This window comes from Gymnogyps californianus, chromosome 1, assembly GCF_018139145.2.
Source record: "Gymnogyps californianus isolate 813 chromosome 1, ASM1813914v2, whole genome shotgun sequence".
In the NCBI taxonomy this organism is placed as follows: domain Eukaryota; kingdom Metazoa; phylum Chordata; class Aves; order Accipitriformes; family Cathartidae; genus Gymnogyps; species Gymnogyps californianus.
In genome coordinates this window covers 120,914,544-120,936,939 of record NC_059471.1, presented here as the reverse complement: position 1 = coordinate 120,936,939, position 22,396 = coordinate 120,914,544, and the positions used below count along the sequence as shown (strand labels likewise).

General features: G+C 45.1%; 1 protein-coding gene across 1 annotated transcript in view; it reads left to right on the top strand.

Annotated features, from left to right (window-relative positions):
- Nucleotides 1–2,630: 2,630 nt before the first annotated feature.
- Nucleotides 2,631–22,396, top strand: part of CD96 (CD96 molecule) — a 28,785-nt gene continuing 9,019 nt past the window's right edge. Inside the window, exons 1-8 of the mRNA XM_050915056.1 lie at nt 2,631–2,688; nt 5,710–6,135; nt 9,705–9,814; nt 11,307–11,529; nt 15,763–15,818; nt 18,101–18,191; nt 18,561–18,737; nt 20,564–20,617. Of these exons, the coding sequence (XP_050771013.1) occupies nt 2,631–2,688; nt 5,710–6,135; nt 9,705–9,814; nt 11,307–11,529; nt 15,763–15,818; nt 18,101–18,191; nt 18,561–18,737; nt 20,564–20,617 (1,195 nt within the window). The remainder of the gene's footprint in view (nt 2,689–5,709; nt 6,136–9,704; nt 9,815–11,306; nt 11,530–15,762; nt 15,819–18,100; nt 18,192–18,560; nt 18,738–20,563; nt 20,618–22,396) is intronic.

Below are 22,396 nucleotides of genomic sequence, written 5' to 3'. Positions count from 1 at the left end.
CTGTGAGTAACTTTTCAGGAAAGGGATGGCGGGGGAGGAACCTCTCATAATAATTTGCACTGCTGTGAGCGGGACCTCGTGTCTGGCCTGAGGGAAGAGACGTCTCCCTGCCAGTAGGCTAAGATAAGTGGCGTGTCTCAGAAGTGTTTTTTGATGTCGTATGCAGAGGCAGAACTTAGCTGTTCACGCACATCATTGTCAGCAGGGGGGTGAGTGACTATTTCAGACTTTGGGCTTAAGGTAGGAATTGGGGCAAAACACAGCTCTGAAGTGAACAAAAATCCATCGAGCTGGGAGGCTTCTTTCTTGTCTGTCTTTCATCAGTAAGCACAGCAACAATGCTGGATGGCTGCATTCAGCCAACACAGTGCAACATGGCAGCAGTATATTTTTAGGATGTTATTTTAGGGAGGGAAACAAATTCTAAGGGCAAGACATAGCGATCTAGTAACTCAAACAAGCTGTTCAGGGATTTCTGTGGCTATTGAATATACCACATGGCACTTGGGCTGTCTTGTCAGATTGTGATGTATGTTTCAGATCAATAAAAAGGCTCATGTGAGACTTTCCCCCCCCGCCATGTTACACAAAATACATTCTCTCATGGTACAAAGCTTACATGAACTGATGAGCAGGAGAAGCTAAGGTAACTGCACTCATGCATGAAAGCCCAAATTCTAGATTGAAGTCCAATTTTCTTGGACTCTAGTATCTGCAGATAACCTCTGGGTTCTTTGTGGTCTCTGCTCTGAACTGGAAACCAGAGCATGTATCTTTAATATTTTTACTGCCTTCCATGGCTGTCAATTACAATGGCTTGAATATTCTGTTCATCCTCAACTTCAGGACTTCTTGATCCTCTGAGACAGATCTTTCTCTGTCAGGCTTCTGAGTGACAAGCAGAGATTTCATCCCCAGAGACATCTCCCTTAGCAGTAACTCAGGCATCCAGTGCATTTACCACAACTGCTTTTAGCGCGTTTCCTCAGGTAGGGGAGCAATGCAAACAAAAAAGAAACCGTGCAGCAGCATTTATCCTCCAAGACATGTCTGGAGGCCTGACCATAGCCTGGCCAGCACTATTAACTGCTCCAGCTGGAGACCTTAGCCTGCTTAAACGTGCTACCAAAAGGTTGCATATGCACAAATTAGGGAAGTGGTATAGATGTTGTTTGCATCTGGTAGTGCATAAAATAGGGAAATGACCATCGAGGTCTTTCTTTTTTACCTTGAACTCTGTGCCTTGCATGCTGGAGCTATGGGGAGCTCCATGGTCAGCAAAAGTAGCCAGTCAGGAAGGAAATGGAAAACAGGTGAGAAGAAAATTGCAGGTGGTGGCTGGCAGTTTCTGTAGGCCTTGCCTGAGCAGCAGAGAGGGGTGCCATAAAAGAAAGGGGCCGACAAAGGCACCCAGGCCCTATAGAAATTGTTTTAGAAAAGACATGTCAGGTCCCAGATCACCCAAGGATGGACCAGCCCCCCCAGGGAGGGCACTGCTGGTGGAGAGGTTTGGTGGGTTTTCTCTCCCAAAAAGGTGGGTTGTCCTCAGGCCCCTGGGGAGGGAGCTATCAGGGGCAACCAGCCTCCTGCCCAGCTGTGCTTCCAAACACCCATCCCACATCGGGAAGAGCCAGCAGATGACGTACGTCCACGCCATGTACATGAGGTGTCCTGCCCTGCTCTTTTGGTTTTGGGGAGACAATTGTGATAAGCAAGAACTCAAATCTGTCTCTTTCTGAAAAGCCGCCAACAGCAGGTCCAATTCGCGTAACAGTTGCCTGCAATGAGATGCTTTGCTGACAGGTGTATGCCTAGTTTATGGAAAGGCAGTGTGCTTCGAGGACAGTTCAGAAGGATTTACAGGTGACTTGCAATAAGACAGGTCACGGGACTGGCAGGAACCATGCATTTCTGCCTGAGAGTGCTGCCGTTACCAAAGCTACCAGCTGAACAGAGTGAGGTATAGGGGTTAACCACACCAAGTGATGTTGTTACGTGTGATGCTGTAATTCTTCATCCTGCAGAAAATAATTAATGGTCTCCTTCTCAGGAGGGAGAGAAAAAAAAAAAGGTGAACCTGGAAAACTCTCAATTCACTCTGTTTTAATTTAGAGGGGTTGGTTTTGTTATTTTGCTGGTTTTTTAAAAGATAGTGAGTGTCGAGAGTCTGGAAATAGTATATTTGAGCTATTTTGGACTAACTGAAGGACTGAAGGAAATGAAGCAGGGAGGGAAAAAAGTCATCTTTTTGGCACACTATGTACCATATATTCAACCTTAGCCACCTGACAAGTTTTTGAGAGAGTGTAAACCAGTAAACTGCTTACTCTGAGTTTATCTGAAAAGACAAAGGAAAAAAAAAAAGATGGTCTTCAACATGGGTGTACAGAATAGGTAGTGTTTTCAACATAAAGGTTTCACAAGATGTACTAATATTATCGCTCCGGCAGGAAACTGAGGGTTTCACATTTAATGAAGCATTTCTTTGAAGTCACGCTAAAATGATGAGCATAACTGTGTTGCACATCTGCCTGTCTGCACGGGGCAGACCATTTCAACTTCCTTTTCCGAGACACTGCCGGGAGCAGGCCAAGAGAACTATGTATTTACCCAAACTTCATCAAGTGAAGATGGAAAAAAGGTGGCTCTTCTCCCTCTTTTGTTTGCTCTCGGCACCCAGCGTTGCAGGTAAGCGTGTCAGTGGGACGCCTTGACTCAGCTTATGACGGAGGGTGGCGAGGGGCAGGGTGGCATGTGCAGGCTGGGCTTAGTGTGTCTCACTAGGGCAAGCTGTAGCTACTGGTAACGATTTTCTGTTTCCTGACAACTTTCTAATAACCCTAGTTATAACGTGCAGCTGGGAAGGAGTAACTGGCTTGTGCTGACTAGCAGGTTAGTTTACTCAAAATGCCTAACCTGTTTTCACCAGAATAATCACTGAGATGAGCTCACTTGTATTTAGGGCAACATGTGCTCATCTCCAATGGGCAAAAAGGAAAACTGCTTTCAAAGAGTAAATAAAAACTCTCTCTCTCTCTCTCTCTCACACACACACACCTGTGTATGCAGAGAGAGGAAGAGTTGAAACACTTAAAGGTAAGGATAAATTGTACAGCTGCAAACCCTTAAATAGATTCTTCCCTTCCTCTTCCCCACCCAGCCCTACACGCCACGTTAAAGGCTTGAGAAACAAGTTTGCAATTTGGAGTAAAATTTCCAGAAAAGTCAAGTAAGGAGAACTGTATCCCCATCAGAGAAAGTTTAAAACAAAAACAATCTGAGGAAAACCAAGAAAAAGCCTGATGCTCACAACCCCCTCCACCCACCCCCCAACAGGCTGACCATGCTGAATGCAGGAGTGCTTATTACCAGCTAGGAAGAAGAATTTTGTAGGATACACCTTTTTCCAGTTAAGAAAGGAAAAAGTTCATGTATTTGACTGGCATGGTAAGATGCATCTCAAAATCTGGCATAGGCTGTTCCTGTTTTCTATATCACTGAGGCAAACTGGATTTTAAAAGAAAGGAAAATATTTCATATGTGTATTCATAGAAAATAAAAGTTCTCAAATGCAAAGAAGGAACTGGAAGCCTCAAGACATGCACATGCAAGAAAGCAATGCTATTTAGGGAAAAATAGGACTGTTGGGTTTTTTTTCCCCTGAGGATGAAATCCTCACTGAAGTCACTCAAAGGTGAAAGTGGACACCAGCATACCCTTTGGGGAGATCAGACATCTAAATGTCTGGGAGTTACTCTATTAAATTTCAAGTGGAGCACAAGTGTGGGCTAATGGACAGCATTTGATTTGGAGAAATAAAGTTGCCATAAAATGAGACTAATTATATTGAGATGTTAACAAAAAGTTAAGGACAATTTTGCATGGAAGGGTTTCAGTTAAAATAACCTAAAGTGCTAGGCTACTAACAAACAACACAAATTAAAATGTTGTTTCTACATATGTAACTTTTTCATCTTAATATAAAATATTCAAGTAATTCTTGGTAGGCATTCTTTACATTGTCCTTTGACCTTATACAGCATCAGTATGAACATGAGAGATAACTTGCTAGGTGTGCCGTGCCTGCTAGTCTGATTGCAAGATTGCTAATAGCTTTTTATTTAACTTTTATTGATGCAAAACTTGCAGTGAAATCAGTGAGCATTTGCTATAATAAGCTCCTTGGACTGACAAAAATAGTTTTCAGTAATTTTTGTCACAGCACTTTTCACTCAGGCTTATTTTTATTTACCGTCTTGTTATCCCATCTCTTGGAAGTCAATTAAAAGAAGAACAGAGCATGCACAGCAATAAAAACCAGAGATTAATCTTGGCCATGGCCATTCAGTAGCTTTGTTCTCCATGCATCTAGTCTCTACGTGTTCATGTCACACTTCAGTGGTTAGGTATCAAAGCTCAGCCAGCTCTGCAGGGATGTGGGACGCTGCCCTTGTTCTTCTTCCCTGTCAAACTGGAGCTGCGGGTGCGCAGGGTCCCTCTCTCACTCCCGGCTGAGCTGGCAGAGCGTGGGGCACACCAGACCCCCTGCAGGCACCATCGGGACTGCCTGGCCCCTGGCAGGGCATCCCCTGGCTCAGGCGCCCTAGAGCCCTGTACCACATGGCAGACCAGATGTCAAAGCAAAGAAACTGGTACCCACATTTTTCAAGTAAAGAAGGTGAGCAGTGCACACTTGCTGCCGTGGGGAGTTAGCGGTATGGCTGGTGGGACTGCGAGGCAAGTTCCCAAAGCAAATTTACAGTGATGTTTTTATACACAAGGAGGATAAAATCCAATGGAGATGGGGGGTGACAAGTCCGTACCTAAGAACATCTGCACAAACTCATTTTTTCTGGGGACCCACATGCCCTTTTGAAAAAGGGCCTTTTTGTGTATGGCTCTGTGGGTGTGATTGATTACTTGTCTTACTACAACTCCCCCATCCATAAATTCTTCATCTCCTTGAGTTTGTCAGTGCCCTGCATACAGGGGTTTGGGGACTGCAAGCCTCTTGTTCATAGGAGGGAGAAAGGGAGAGAAATCAATTTTACTACAGCAGCAGCAAAACAAAGCAGTACAGGCTCCCGTTGAAAGCCCCTTCATTTCACCAATCCATTACTCCTTTATATGGCACACTAAGGACTGCCAACATGCTTTATGAAATTAATTGAGGAAGAAACCATACACACTGGGGCAGCTCACTCTGACACTGAAACGGACACTCATTTAGGCCATGCACGAGCTGTTTAATAATGTGGAGGCACAAGAACAGCTTTCTTGTTGAAGCAGCGAAGGCAATGGCAATGGGCAGGGGGAATGGTGCAGGGCAGAATTAGCCAGCAGGGATAACTCATTTGTTCTTGCAAAAAGAGCTGGGGAATAACTGGGCCCAGCTTCTGCTTTATTTATATAACTTGAAAGATTTACATTTTCACAGAGGCCCTCAGCGCTCCCATTTCTCTCCTGCAAGTGCGATGGGAGCTCCCCACCCTCTTCCAGACAAGTGCGCATTTGCTGTTCCAGTTCTCTCTCTGCGCTCTGTACTGGTGGAGATCTGCTGTAAAGCTCCTCGCTAGAAAGCCTGTTGTTACAGTTGTAGGGTCTTCATCATTGTCTGTGGCTAAGGCAGCAAATCACATCAGAGATGGCTGAGGAGAAAGCTTTGTTTAAACATTACTTGCACTGAAAATGGTCCTGTTTGTTTTTAAGGCCAGCCTGAAGAAGTCATTACACAAACAGAAGCGGTCCGTGCTTTGCCAGGTGCTGACGTGACCCTGGTGTGCAGCTTTCCAAAACTACACACCACCTACATAATACAAACACAGTGGTCCAAGACCGATGACAACCAGCTTACCATAATAGCTGTTTATCACCCCGTTTATGGCACCTACTACTTCACCTTTCCTGAGGCTTCTTACAACTTTTCAGTGTCCTTCAGCACGAGGAAGTGCTGCGACTGGGATGCTACAGAGGCTTTGTGTTCCCCTGAACCAAACACCAAGTCTGAGTGCAATCAGTGGGCTCTGCATCTGAAAAACGTTACCGTCTCCCTTAGTGGGCAGTACAAGTGCAGTTTTGCTACTTACCCGTATGGGACAAAGGCTGCAAAAATTCAACTTATTGTCAAGGCAGAAGGTAAGTGATTATGAATGAGACGTTGCTTTTCATAACGGGGTGAGGGGGAAAATATCAGGATAGATGAACATTTCTTGGTTGATGATGGTGACTTGTTTGGGGTTTACAATGGTGCCACTGAATGCCATGGTCTACACAGTTTCTTATTTACCAGGCACTCTTTAGCTGTTGTTATCCAGCTCGTGATTAGGAAACCTTATTTGTTTGGAGGAAAACAAAGTTAGATAGGAAGGTAAAAAAGGTGGTGAGATGGGTAGTTTCCACATTTTTGTTTCGGAGAAACATGCTGTGGAGAAGACTGGACAAGCGGCTCAGGATATGGTCAGACCAAGGATGCTGGATCTCCCAACTGTGCTGTGCTGCTGCTACGGGCGTGCAGCACTGGGCACCAGAAAGGGAAAACACCCTTGTCTGGTTGAGGCTGAGGGCTGGCATCTGCAGGGTGTGCTGGGTGTTAGCTCAGTGGAGGGATGTGTGTCCCCACCATCAAAAACAAACTGGAGCAAAGCGGAGGATTGTTTAGGACAATCACAGGAACTGAGACTTGGCTGCTTCTGTCAGCCAAAAGGAAGTTGGAAAGCAGCATGACTGCTCTTGGTAAGTAAGCCTCAGGGGAGAGCATGAACTCCAGGGAGGATATTTAAATTATCCTGGCAAAGGAACAAATGGGTTTAAACAGGATGTGAATGGATTTGACTACAAATTAAACATTTTGCAACCATTAGTGCAGCAACTTTGGGAACAGCTGTTTAATGCCAGCAGTGAGGGCAGAAGTCCAAACTGCCGTGAAGACAGAGCTGGGCGAGGATGTTGGGCAAGCTTGTTGTCATGCACATGGGGGACTGGATTTGATGACCCTAGAAACCTCTTCCTGACCCAGGTTTCTGTTAACAAGCCAAGAAGGATTAAAGTAAATGCAACAAACCTGGTACGGTTTCAGTTCAGAGCTGCAAGGCCAACTCTGCTTGTGCCCAGGGCTGTAGATGCAGCACACGTTCAAGGGTTAGGAGCAGGGTGGGTGCGGGTGATGTTAGGGGTAGCAGAAGGCAGCAGCGCTCCCACTGCCTCTTTGGCCTGCATCGTGAGGCCAGACTGGTGGCAGGAGGGATGTTTGTCCCCACGCTGGATCACATTGGTCCTGCAGCAGGAAGAGGTCCTGTGCAAGCCTCATACACAGGGACATTTAACCCAAGCTGCCGCCTCACTCCCTGATGGCCCCTGCATGGCAGTGGCTCCAAGCGTTTTGGTGCTGTTATCCCGGAGGCACACCTCAGGGGCAACCCAGCAGCACCTTCCTGCCCTGATGAACTTACAAAGGCAAAATTAGAGTCAGCATCTCTGCGCAGCCCATAGAGGATGGGTGTATTTAAACAGTACAGAGTGTATTTAAACGGTATTTAAACTATGTCAAGGACAAAGCTGCCACTTTACCTGCTGTACAGGGGTGTGCTGTGTTAGGGTCCCCTTTGGGAATTTTCCGTGCTTCACAGGGCAGAGGGGCGGGTAAAGCGGAGAGCAGTGAGGTACAAACAGTGCTGGTAACTGCGTGAAACCCTCCCATGCTTCTGTTCTTCATGTGATTTTTCTCTGTCACTTCCTTAATACAGTAATAGTGCTAATCAGGCATTGCTTCTTTTCTCTTGCTGATGCCCTTGGTTGATACTGGCATGTTCAATGCCATTATTGCTGTCTACATGTTAAACGTGGGCAGCTCTTGTTCATATCAGCATCATTGTGGCTTTTTGCAGCAACTGCATCATGTAGCAAGCTGTGCTACTGATAACTGCTTGCTAGAGAGAATTAAAAAATTCAGTTTGCACCATACCTTTTGCAGATTTGTATTTTAAGGTAACCAGATCTTTTGCAGTGAACCACTTCCACTCAAAAGAAGGCAAAAGACCTTAATCCAGCCTACGAGTGGGATGGAGAAGGGTGCTAATTATTAATGAAGTACAGCTCCCAACTACATCAAAGTGAAGTGAATCCAGATGGATTCAACTTGTAGATACTGCAAAAAGCCTGCAGAGCAGCAGGCCTACATAGGACTGACAAACATGGAGGACCTTACCCAACAGGCTCTTAATGGAGATGGGAATCAAAGACGGGAGGAAAATAAGCAGCTGGGACATGTCACTGTGAGAACAGGCAGAGGCTGTTTGCAGACTGAGCTCATGGGGCAACTACTCATCTTTGTACTTCTTGTACGCTGCACAACACTTTTGCATGGTAGCTTGTCGCAGCAAAGTCTCCTGTGCAGTTTTCTTCCTGGGAAAGCTATGGATTTGCTTCCTTTGCCCTTTCTTTATCCTTTCTGCACTATCCAGCCCCTTTAGTGCTTGTACGCTCTGTGTCCTGTCGTGATAGCTGGCTTCTCAGCTGCTTCCCTCTGATGGAGAGTGGAGACAAGCTGCTTCTGCCGCTGGGTCTCCTGTGCACCACTCTGGGCGCTGCCTTTCTTGGCGTCCCTGTGGCACAGGCTGCGTGCTGGCACTGTCACTCCATGCTTGGGTGCCAGACATAAAGGAAGTTACAGTCACCAGAAAGTCCCCGCTGCCAAATAACGTAACAGTCTCGGACTGCTAGATATTCTCCCTCACCTCGAGATAAAAAATAAATAAAATATGTATCTAGTCTACCTCAACACGCAAGCCAGAGCTACCACAGGAGCAAAGTTCGAGAGTTTCCCTGCAGTGTGGGCTCATGCCTGCCTACGGGGAAGAGAGAAGGCAGGTCTGTGCAGCACAGCGGCGGCAGGCAGGCAGGCTGCGGCAGGGAGGCTGGCCGGCACGGCAGGCTGCACAGCACCACCTCCCACCACCGGGCTGAGGGTCAGAGAGATCAGCGCTCACCAAGGCACCCGTAGCATCTCCTGGCCATCACCGCTGCTCTTCCTGTTTAAATGCACACACGCACACAGACCCAGTGTTTGGACCACAGCTGTCCTCTGTTCAGTGCATCACTCTGCCGTTCCACAGGTGGACTGGGAATGGGTAGGGTAGGAGATGCTGTTTTAAATTGATAACAGAGGAAAGAGTGACAAGTTCTCTGCTTCTGGTAGCGGGCAGGTTGGAGAATAACAAAAGGACCATTTACACTGAAAAATAGGGTTAATCTTAACCTGCCTGACATGCTGAACACCGTGCTTAGTGAAAAGAAGGTCTGCGGATATCCTCAGAGAAAAGGAAATACAGGTGCACAAAATTGATGTGAAGGTTTATTGCCGCAGAAAAAAACTGTAAGAGAAAAATTGAAGCTTCAAATTATTCTCAGCTCCAAAAGAAGACATCTTAATCCTGCAGTTAAGCAAAGGTTTTTATGAATTGCCCAAAAATTCAGGTAAAGCTGTGAATTAGAGTCATGAAACTGCATCTAGAATCAGATGCGGGGCTTTCGCTTAACAAATGTGTCTATAGGTAATGGTTGAAAATTATAGTTCCCTTCTGATAAAAAAAGTGCCTGTTCCTTGAACAGAAAACTAGTCAGCATTGGTTTTTAAAGCACAATGAACATCATGTTTCTGATTTTCCTTCTTCGGCTTTTTTTTGTTGTTGTTGTTGCAATGATAAAAGAGGAGCAGCACTACGTGAAGGAAGTGCGGTTAAACCAGACTTTAGAAATTCCATGCCTTGAGGACACGGCCTCAGAAAATTTGTCCAATTATCCTTTGAAATGGCTAGTGGTAAGTATTTTTCATCTCAGGTATAGACTTCAGAAGGAACTACAGTGTATTTTTGCAGATTGAAATAGAAATGTTAGACTTTACTCTGTCCTGCAGAATCTGCTAAACAAAAGGTATCAGTTGTGTTGGACTGTGATAATAAAGGGAACAAGTACAAACGTCGTTTTGCAACACAGACACCACAAACAATAGCTGTTAAAGAAACAAAAAGGGAAAATTCCATCTTAATTGCTTTTAATTTTTCAGGAGTACATGTAGAGCAGATCTGTGTAAAGTGGCAAAGAATTTAGCAAATGTAACAGAACTAAAATATTCCTTGTGTTGGATTTCTCAAGGATTTTTGCTGTAGTGAAGCTTTAGTATCACTGAAAAATACACGTTACTGCATAGGGTAGTGAGAAATCAGGCCGCTTTGAAATAGAAAGAAAAAAAAGGGGGCTGACTGTAATGGTTTTGGTTTTGTTAACCTCTGTGTCACAGATGCGCGCCGAAGACACGCAAACCCAGTTATCTAGCTAACCACATAAAAACTGTTTTTAAGCAATTTGCTGTGAGATATAAAGCTTGTTATATTTTTGTACTGCCTCTCACTTTCTAAATAAATATTTGTATGCATGTTTTAATGTAACCTTTTAACGTTAATTTCAGTATGTAGAGATAAGTATCAGCCAGCAGTGTCCTTGAGCTTTGCCTGTTAATTTCTATCTAATGTCACTGAGGAGCTGTAACTGTTGAGGGTTTACTTCAAGGTGATTTTCAAATATTTTAGGTTTTTTAGTCTTTTGTCCCAGCTCGTTATCTATTTAGATCTCCCTTTTGCAATGCATTCTTAAAATTAAAATTCTTAAAATTTTTGTAGAAAACATCCTTGTTCTTATTACTTTTTAGTGTTCCTGGTTCACTCTACAAAGTAGCAGAGGAAGGGGAAAAAAAACCCCAAAGGTCAGCACAATGACATATGTGGGTCACCATGCATTATTCAGAGTATAGCTTGCAAATATGTACCGAGGCACAGATGTCCAGGATGTGCCGGCTGCACCTCTATCTAAGGGTGGCTGGCACACAGGCATTAAGAGGAGATGACTTTTAGCTATTATTATCAGGTTCTTGCTATTTAAAATCTAAAAGAGCAAGGATTTTCTTGGAATTTCAGTCATACTTAATATGCATGGGATGTTCAGCATAACTTAAAGATTGCTGCAGTGAGAAAGCAGCTCTGTTGCCCTCTCTGCAGGCTACAGAGATCAGGACTCACAAGACACAGCTATTTACTCCATAGTTTATTGGTAAGATGATGACCACTATTGGTTTTGAAGTGTTGGGAGAGAATGTATTTGGAAAAAAATGGATGTTGCAGATGTCCACTTACTACTACGCAATGCTAAGGGTGCAAGGGAAGATTTTCATAGTGGGAATAGAGCTGGTCTGCAAAAATATTTGGGGGGGGCATGTGTCTGGTCTTCACACATTGTGTGGGTTGCTCTTTTCACAGGGGGAAAACGGCAGAAAAGAGGAACTTGTGACCAAGGAGCCCTCCAGTCCTGCAGTGTACAGGAACAGCAGCGCGCTGTATGGGCAAAGAGTCCGCCTGGGTTCGAATAACGCTCTAAAGATTTTCCCCATCAAAATCACGGATGATGGCAGGGTGTTTTCCTGCCACGTGGTGTACCACCCAGAGAGAGTCCAGAAGAGCAGCACCACCGTGAGAGTATTCGGTAAGGGGCTTATGCCAACTGCCTGCTTACTTGCACTTGGAAAGGTAACACTCCTGTCTGGTTCTGAAGGCAATAATAGCTTTTGAAATACACTGGGGGTTTTTTTGTATATACATATTTACATTGTATTTTTTTCAGCCGCAATAAGTTAAAATGTTAATAAATAACCCCATAGTTCTTAGGAAGAATTTGAGGCCATTCCTTCAATTTCTGGCATCAAAAATAGTAGATCCATTGTGCCTGTATCAACACCACTGGCATGCACATTGCCACTATCTCACCCTGATGTGTAAGCTTATGATGGCACTTTGCAGGTTACAGGAAAGCACCTTGGTCATCAAGACCTCCATGCCCCAGTTAGTTACAAAATGACCTCCGTGCTGCCTGTGGTTAGGAAATCATGGCCAAAATTTAGTAAGCAGCTAAAGTGGTTTGGAACCACCATTGTTGCAAAGTCACATCCTCGAAGGCATGTGATGTTCAACTGCTGCCAAAGGCTCTGGTTCTGAAAATGAGGTCCTGCCTGGAGGGTCTCAAACTGGTCAGGAGTGGCAGGGCCCGTGTACCGCAAATGTGTGGGCTGGCATTTCATGCTGGAAACCTTCCCCATTTTTAGTTACTTGCTCTGTTCCCTTTCTAGTGGCTTAGGAACTACTCTACAATCGCTGAGGTACAACCAAATCAGAAAAATGCTGCCCACTGAAAATCAGGCTGTATTTTCTGCTTATAGAGCAGTGGGTCTGGGAAACATATTTCCAACGATCCTACAATGAATGGGTGTTAAACAGTGGGTCTGTCAACAGTCCCTTGACTGTAGCTGTTTGCCTGAGGAAGCCCGCGGCTTGAGGATGGCACGGCCATCTGAGGCTGATGCTCTGAATGCAAAAAAAGATTCAACAGGGAGCAGCAAAAAAAAAAAAAAAAAGAAAGGCAAAACCTGTGTCTGGGGGTTGTTGGTCACTGACGCAAGAGAAATAAAAATAGAAGTTAATGATCTGAAATTTCCTCTTGCGTTGGATGATTCAGACACAGGTCTTACTTTTAAAAATCAACATTTGTCAAATAGCTACAGTGTTACCTGGGTAATTGTTCAAATATACTAACATACTTGAACTCTCCCTCCCCTCTGTCCCTGCTGATGCTCTCACCTTGGTTTGTGTATCTGTTAGCCTAAGAGGTTGCTTTATTTGGCTTATTCTCTGAATTACTGTGTCACATGTGGTTGTCTGTGCATGCACCCACATCAGCGTATTAGTACAACAGGGGAGAGAGGCAAACGACAGAAAGCAACAGTGGCCCTTGGTGGTGAACAGCCTGTGATGTTCCCAGTAAGTGCTGGCTGGCTTTGGACTGGCGTGCTGTGTGCCAGCCTCTCTCGCAGGTGTCCTGAGGGCAGGGTTAGGTGGAGGGGCTCCCTAGGAGCTGGTTTGTGGTGGGTGCTGAGGAAGGTCTCTCAGGCCTCAGGCCAATAGAGTCCAGATCTTGGAGGAAGTGCTTTTTTGTGCTTAGCCCTTTCACGTTTGGTATTTTGCAGGCAAAATAAGTGTTTTGCATGCTGTCTCACTCTTTTCTGTTACCATTCACTGAAGTCACCCTGCTTATGATTGCATCATACCAGCTTTTCTCCATTTACTTCTCTTGTGCTGCAGTGGGAAGGGAGATGGTCCAGAGCTGCCCCGGCGCCTGCCCACATGCCCATGCACTGGCAGGGCAGGAGCTGGCAGAGAATAGGCAGAGACAGTGGCCAGAATAATCCAGCAATCTCCAGTTGACATTTGGGGACAGACAAACAGCCACTTCAGATGACAGCACCTCTCTTGTTCCTTGTGCCAAAGCTGACCAGGGAATGAAGAAATGAACATTTATGTTCTAGCAGGTAGACCCAGCCTCAAATGGCCAGGGCAAGATCTAAAGCATGATAGTAAGCGTATACAATGTCAACAGCACATTATATTGGTTATATCTGTTGTCCTGGCCATTAGAAAGGACATAGCTAGAGAACCAAGGCCAACTGAAACTTGGGGAGATTTTCCTGTCTCAGCAACCCAGAATCCCCCCTGGCACCCAAACACTCATGCAATTGAACCCCACGGGCTGGGTGGTATGAAAGAAAGGCAGGGAGGGCAGGCAGCTAGTGCACCACAGTGCTGTAATGGGCAGGAAGAGGAGGAGGAGAGGAAGGTGCTGTCGCCTGGGGAAAGCTCCTTGTGCAGGATCCCTCTGACAAACGCTTCAAGGCTAAACATAGTGGAGACAGCCCAAGTCTGAGGGGCGGCAGTGGCGCTTCCCCACAGATGCTTGAGGTGGCCTGAGTATGACTGAGAGCTGGGCAGGAGAGGATAGGAAGGCATGAACAAGTCTCTCAATGAAGTTGAGAGTCTTGATAGGTTGAGTAAAAACAGACATTCAACCAAGAGAGCTTTTTTTAAGAGGGTACTTTTGGACTGAAATGCTTTAAAATATTTCTTTCCTGGAACAGAGTTCTTTTCGATACAAGTTTCTGAGAAAATGTATGGCCTTTTCACATCTAACTTTGCCAAATATTGATTTCTCCTTTTTGTGAGAGTAAAAGCTCAGCAGCAGAAACTGCTATACTAAATATTGAATTTCTGCTAGACCCAAAACATTGGTAAATATCCTAGCAAGACAAATGAATGTCAAACTGTTAACAGGGGCTGAGATGTTAAATGGAAAAGATCTATTAGATCATTTAGAGCTGTGCTTGAGAGCTGCCTGCCAGAACAGTTACTCAGCAAACACGTCTTCTGAGAAAGCAGAGGACAGCATCCAATACAGATGTGGCAATACATACCTGTTCTCATCAAAAAACAAAAGGAAGAGCAGGCACTAGGCTAGATGGTATTTAGTCTCCCAGGCAACTTTCAGCTGAGATTAGAAGATCCAGTTTACCAGACTTTTTCTTACATCTGAAGAAGTATGGTTGTCTTCTGCCAGCCCCACTACCATCTGTACAGTTTTGGCAAGGTAGAAACAAGGATGAAATCTTAAGACATTCATTTTCTGATAGGAAGAATCTACCAAAAAAAAAAAAAAAAAAGGAAGTTCTATCCAAAAAATACCCTAAATCCAGAAAATCATAAGGCCATGATAATTAAATATAGGCCACTCCCAGGCATAATCCATCTGTAACACTAGGCAGAAAAAATGGAAATTAAAAAAAAGAAGGTGGGAGAGTCCTTTGTGGATTCTCTATATAAAACAACAGGGAAACTTGAGCAGTTCACCTCAGAGGGAAATGTAATGAACTGAGGTGACCCTTTATCAATTAACAAGGTTAGAAAAAAAAGAAAAAAAAAAAGAAAAGAAAATAATCTTAATGGTAGAGATTAAAGTGAGGTTTAGGTTGGAAAGAGAAAGAATTACAGATCTCCTAAGTAATCCAGGGGCTGCACTTGTTTCCAGTCCAGTTTTACAGCTCAGAAAGGGCCAGAAGCACAATTTATGCAAGGCTTTTGAGATTTGCTATATATTAGCACAGTTTCAACAGTCCTTACTCAACAAGTCAATTAATATTACTGCAAACCAGTGATCCCAATGGCTAATTTAGAAATGCCAACTTAGGGAGGCTTACAGTACCTGATAGCTGTTACTTATACAGTCAGCCGCGCTTAGAACTAAAATGCTGCGAAAACAAAAGAACATTTTTTCCATTTCTTGTGGATGTGGTCATCAGAGACCCGCTGCTCTGATGTGAAGGTGAGCTCTGGGTTTCCTGGTGAGGCAGGAAGCGTCTGTGGTGTGACACTGTCACACATCTGCCTGGGCGACAGCAAGTGGATAGCTGGTACCCAAAATCAATGTTTTTGGGGATGGCTAAAGCCTTTGCAGATAACTTTGATTGGCAAACACCCAGAGGAACCAACAACTGGGGAGTGTTTTATTTCAGCAGGACCGGGAAGGGTCGCTTTGCTGCCGGAGCTGTGACTGCAGGATGGTTTCAGCTCGTTTCTCCAGCAAAGCCGCCCAAGAGTAGTTTAGGTAGGCAGTGAAATACATCATGGATCTTGTGGTAGCAGCTGCTGATATATGGTTCTAAACCACTTCCTTGACCTCAAAGCGGAGCTGTGCAAGCTTTTATCTTGCTAGGTGTGTGGGTGGATGTAGGATTTAATTTCCACTCTTTTCACGAAACAAGGCTGTTACATCTTATTAGAAGCTGTTACTGTAACCTTTGGTATCCATGTCACTAATACATTTCTGTTTGCTTTCCAGCCTACCCTGAGATCTCTGTTAGCCTGCAGGAGGGCTCCGCTGGCACCTCGCAGAAGGTGAGCAATTTTGGAGCGAAGAGTAATGCCTCTGACCGCCACCGTGCCACCCCAGCAGGGCCAGGCAAGCTAAGCGGAATCAGACGTGGATGGGATCTCCAAACTGACCGAGCTCACACGGCGACGAGCAAGTCAATGAGTTGATGTCAGCCGTTCATGCCCTTTCTTCTGAGCAGTGAGGCAGTGAGCTGCCTCAGTGAGCACAAACTGGAGCTAGCTAAGGGCTTCGCCACGGTGTAGGCAAAATCTGGTTTTGTGTTAGGCCTAGGGAAGGCTGCAGGAGAGGATCCAGAGGCTGTGAGGAGCTGATGATGTTGCAGGGGGCTGCGATGCTCCCTTTCCCTCCCCATCTGCCAGCTACCACCCGGCAGCCTTGAGCTGCCCTCTCCACACTGCTTAAAATCCCTCTCTGAAGAAGGTCACCCACTACCCGGGATGCTGCTCCAAGGGGCCAGGCAGCAGCAGCCCCTGCCTGCCACACAGCCCCCCTGGGGACAGGGAGGAGCAGGTGCTGTGGGAGCAGTGCTCGGGGCACCGACGTGGCCTGGTGTGTCAATGGAAAGGTGATGATCGTGTCAGGCGTAATGTGTCATGCTGCAAGCAGAACTCAGCTGGAGCAATCAGATGCTGATGGAGCGGCTGGATCTGAAGGCCTCTATTTAGAGCTGAGCAGTTACACATGTGTTTTGGGGCCTCTTTTTTATCACATGCTTGGTAATGGCCAAAACCTAAAGGTCTGCAGTACTGCACTGGCCATACTTGGCATAAAACATATTTGTGGCCTATATGATCGACTAGCAAGCCACTCTGGCTACTAGCTATGGTGCTTTGCTTCCTGTTGCGTCCATCCAGGTTGAAACTTTTGATCTGTGAGCATCCCAAATTAAAAAAGTTTTCCTTGGAAACAGCACTTGTGGGCAGGCAGAACCTTGTATTAACCACATCCACCTGCTGCAGACAAGCCATGAGTCAGCTGGTTCTGCGAAACGGGTATAATTTTCCTGGTGACCTATTTCCAGGTGTGGTGTTGGACATTGCAGGCTTTTGCCTGCACTGTCCTGTTGAGCAGAGCAAGGGGTGCAGCTATCATGGGGCCAGCAACAGAAACTCTTCTAAGAGCCTCTGTTCGTTCTTCACCTCCAAACAAACACCGGCTCCTTTCCTTCTCTTTTCTGCCCTTTTCTTGCAGGGCTTAAATCTACTTTGGATGTCAGATTTTGTATTTCTTCATAGGAAGCATTTATAAAAATACTATGAACTAAAAGTGCCTGAAAAATAAGGGAATACTGAAGAGAAAAGAGGGGAGAGCAATTACACTACAAGTTCAGAGGTTATTTACCATGGCAAGGAAAGAGTTTCAGCTGGGTAGTTTCAGTCTTCATACTGAATAATTGACTTCTGCTGTCTGCAATGCATAAAGCTTGCTTTCAACTAAATGTGTGAACCACTTTCTTCGAAAGTGGGAGCAAGAGGGCTTTGTGCTGCATGAGTAGCACATGCTTTTTTCTTTTTTTTTTCTTTGTTTAAATGGACAAGGCAATTTCTCTTAGTGCCATAAGCTGCTAAGTAAATGTAATTGGGAACATCCAGGCAGCATGAGGATGACACCTCCCACGCTGCTAGTGCCCAACTCTTCATCCAGGCTTGATTTTGAAGTCCTTCGCATCTATTGCTTGATGAGAAATTAAATTGAGCACAAACACAGATTTTTGGAGCAATTGGCGTACAGCCAGGACTACTGCATCTAAATCATGCAATTCCTTGTGACTTCTGGAAATATCTTACACATTGTGCCCTCTACAAAGGTATCTAATTTTGTATATTCAGCATATCATTGTGCTAGGCAGTTTTTTTCATGGGATTTGTCTCTTTATCTGCCTAAGGAATGAAGGTTTTACATGGCAATCAGGAGGTGTCTCATTCTCCCCACACGCACTGTGTCCATTACTGACTCTAGTGTTTCTCCATGTGGATGTTTGTCACTGAGGGGCAGGAGGGTGGGGGGTCACCCTACATCTCTCCAGCCACAGCACAGGACTGGAGGGTGTTGGAGCCCCGTCACCCCCGACCTGGCCCAGAGCGATGGGGGTGTCCCTGGGCTCTCATTCAATGGTGTCTGCAACCAGAAAAATGCGGGGGAGAGAAACACAATAAAGAGGAAGCGAGCGCTTCCTTCCGGAGCGGGGTGGTGAGTAAATAAGCTCTGTCCATAAGGGATTTTGGAAGCCGGCAGCCGGGTGAGAAATGACAGAGGCTAACAACTGGCTTTTACTACCCCATAGCCTAACGTGAGCTGTGTCGTGAGGAAGGCGTTTCCCAAGCCAAGCCTCGTGTGGTACATGGACAGAGAGAGCCTGATGGAGCAGCCTGGAGGTAATGCAACCTGTCAATAGGACAACGGCGCAGCTGTAGAAGCAGTTCCCAAGAAAAGCGATGGTTGCTCATCCGCTCCTGCCATGGGGAGCCTGTAGGTGTCCGTCTGGGTGAAAGGGAAAGTATCAGGCCTCCTCAGAGGCAACGGCTGGTGAACAGCCGTGACCATAGCCCCCTGCAATTGCCAGTGATGGGATAGATGGCTTGGTATAACCATGCTGTTCTTGCCAAATCTTTGATAGTGTCTCAGCAAAGAAACCTGCAGCCATATGAGCTTGCTTTTCAGTACCAATGTTTTGCACAGCTCTGATTTATAGTTTGGAGTGTAATGAGAGGGTCTTGCAGCTTTTCTTTTTTTCTTCCCCCAAGACATTTCTGTTGAACAAGAAGACTTGCAAGACAGTGAAGGTTTCTATCAGCTGAGATCAACGCTGATGTTGCAAGGGACCCACCAGACACATAAGATGTTCTCGTGTGCATGTCTGTTTTCCTTCCTCCGGAATGAAACTTGGAATATTTCATCAGAAGAAATATTTGTTTCCTTCGGTAGGTTTTTCATAGATAGGTGTCCTGGTTTCGGCTGGGACAGAGTTAATTTTCTTCCTAGTAGCTGGTAGAGTGCTGTGTTTTGGATTTAGTAGGAAAATAATGTTGATAACACACTGATGTTTTAGTTGTTGCTAAGTAGTGTTTATACTAAGTCAAGGATTTTTCAGCTTCTCATGCCCAGCCAGCAAGAAGGCTGGAGGGGCACAAGAAGTTGGGAGGGGACACAGCCAGGACAGCTGACCCAAACTGGCCAAAGAGATATTCCATACCATATGATGTCATGCCCAGTATATAAACTGGGGGGAGTTGGCCGGGAGGGGCTGATCGTTGCTCGGGAACTAACTGGGCATCGGTCAGCGGGTGGTGAGCAATTGCATTGTGCATCGCTTGTTTTGTATATTATAATTCTTTTAGTAGTATTATTGTCATTTTATTATTATTATTGTTATCATTATTTTCCTTCCTTTCTGTCCTATTAGACTGCCTTTATCTCAACCCACAAGGTTTGGTTTTTTTGATTCTCTCCCCCATCCCACTGGGTGGGGGCAGTGATTGAGCAGCTGTGTGGTGCTTAGGTGCCAGCTGGGGTTAAACCACGACAATAGGACATGTCTGAAACATAAAATGTTAAGAACACCGAACACGTGTATTCTCTGTTATTTAAAATACTGAAGAAATGCCAAGAGTATGGAAGCTTTTTTGTACAAGTTCATCACACAGCTTGAACTTTCTGGCAGCTTTTTTAGCTCAAGTCTTTGCTCAAGCCTCTAAATGAGCTAAGAAACTCCTGTACAAATACAAGATGCTTGCTGTTGGTTTAGGCAGTGTCTTGCTGCGCTTGCCATGCCCAAAAATACACTAGCTTAGCCACATGGCACCAGTGAGCTATTATAATCGTGTCTTTCTCACTGAGCACTCCTGGTAGAAAGTCTGCATGTGTGCAATGCAGCTCTCTGGAAAATCAAACCCTCAGAGTCAGGGCTATGTTGTACATCTTCAGTGAAACCTGCAAAAGGCCCCTGAAACAGTTGAACCATTTTGGCCAATGGAGAAACTCCCCTATAACCTGTAGTATAAGAATTAGCTACACGATCAGGGAAGTGTGGAGGAATACTGTCTCAAGTAGTTGGTGAAAGCAAGAGATGTGGCGGTGCAGAGGCTTATGGCATTTCTGAGGATGCAGGGTGGCCAGGGAGAAGGGCAGACTGATTTCCTTTAGCACCCTCTTATGCATGCCTCCTCTTCAGGTCCAAATGCATAGTTACACCTTTTTTTTTACTCTGTATGCTTCTTGCTGCACAGATAATACAACTGAACTGCTGGCCTCTTAGCAGCCCACACGGGTATGTCACGTACCATGGTGACTGCTTGCAGCTCAGCTGTATTCACTTGTGGCTGTGGATACGCTTATTGGTATGTTTTTCCACAAAGAAAGACTGCATCAAAAGCCAGAGCTTACTCCTCTGGAAATATAGGTTCGGAGGGAAGGGAGATAAATGATCATTTTTCTCCAAAATGACTCATTTCACCCAATTTGCAGTTTTGTAGAAATATATTCAAATCAGAGAGCCGTCAATTAAAGCAGTCTATGTTCTTGCCTGCAGGCTATGCTAACGCTAAGATAGATCCACTCTGTATAAAAATGTTAATGTATTTAGATGTGACAGAAAGGAAAGAATTAAATTAATTCTCAGCTATGTTCTGTGAAGGTGCCATACTAATGCACAGTATGACACAAACCCCAAACTACATTTTCAGCCTTTATAACAAAAGCTTAACTACTTTTAAGAACTGCTTTTATCTTTCTTTTTTTTTCTTCGCAGACAATAAGTCTAATGAAGCCTCATCTGAAGCTTTTACCACCATGGCTTCAGAAGGTAGGATAAATTAGAGAATGAAATAACTTGGGTTATGTTAGAGGTGCGTCTATAAATTCCTAAATCTATTGGAAAAATGGTTTTGCAAACCTGTTTCTGGATGGGTAGTAAGGTACCCCTTTCTGCATCTATGACTTCAGAGAAAATACAATAAATATATATTTTGGTGATGTAATCTATCATAATTAAGCCCAAGCATAATTAAACTCCAGCCTTGAGGGGCACTTAATGTTATTTCTGATGCTTCAGCTGGCATTTGAATATAGCTCTTTCAGCACTGAACTGATAAAAATAACAGCCCTACTAATGGTTCTACCTTCTGCTTAAGTACGCAGCCAAGATCCTCAACACTTTTGCCTAATTAAAGAACTGATGTTTCTTAATTTGTGTAAATTTGATAAATCCGCGCTCTGCCCCTGCAAGTTTGTCTTATTATCAGCTTATTGCAGACAGATAAACCGTTCCCTCCACACCTCAGCTGAAGCCCTTTGGAGATGCCTCTCCTGGAGCAGCTTGCTCTGCTCCGCACAGGAGGCAGCTGCATTTCAGCAGTGGGTTACGTGAGTGTGTCAGAGAAATGCTGTAGACAAACGGCATGGAAAGAAGTGTGGTTTTCTATGTAAGCTTGCTTCTGTGAGTGCAGGTTGTGGCAGGTCCTGGGGGTTCAGCCAATACCCTGCTAGGCACCAGAAAGCCATCCCAGGTACCGGGGGTCCCTGAGAGAGAGACACTGTCCTCCGCTGGCCTTTACAAGGTGATCTCTCAAAGCAGCCCTTGCAGCTTGCTTCAGGTCACCACCCTGCTTCACCTTGCACACTCTGCAGAAACGTACTGGGAGCTGGGCACACCTCGAGGTGCCCCACTACCCTGGTTTTTAGACCTGCTGCATCTTTGGTAAGGAGTCCTTTTATGTCAGCCAGCTACTACGAAATCCCTGTTAGCACAGGCGAGGCTAAGATGAAATGCAAATGGAAGAGCAACACTCAAAACAGTCAAAGAAGGCACAAATGCTTGCAAAGGAAAGCAGCTGGAGAGTTGATGGTTACCTATGTATGCTAAGATCCTATCTGTATAGGGTCACTCTCTGCCCAACACCCTCCCAACATGCCTGACCAGACAGAGGTACCTTCTGGCTGCCTTTACAGATGTGTTTTTCTAAGGGGATGTGTGAGCTTTCATAGATCACCTCCTTCATGGAGCCCTTTGGGGAGATTTAATCCTTCCTCCTGACCTACTCAGGGGGTACTTTGCCTCACCTCCTGGGCAAAATAAAAAAGTGAGACATCTCACTCAAGATGTAAATGCTGCTTGGGCAGGATGGTGTCTCTGCTGTGCTTGGCTGGCTGGTTAACAGTCCTTTAATTACAAAGAATAACTCCCTCTCCTCTTCTTTGAGGACTCGGTGAGCACTTTTCAGTGCAAAGTGTCCCTGAAATTTCCTGTCAGAGTTGCAGTCTCTGAAGTTTCTCATGGATGAAGCTATGCAGGTGCCACCACTGGGTCATGTATGTTATTTCAACATGTGTGCTAGTAAGGTGCATCTGTTTGTATGGGATAAAACTATGTAACTTAGTTGTGCTTTTTAAGTTGAGGTGCCAGGGGCTCCAAAACCTTTTTCCCTCAAACCTTTATTTCCCTAGGGATTTCACAGTGCCTTTACCTCAGTTGCTTCATGTTTCTCGCTGGACCCCTTGGCTGAGTTGTGCATTGAAAGTTTATTTGGAAATTAAGTGTGACGCACTCTCTCACTCTTGAACCATTGAATCACCCACTTTTCTA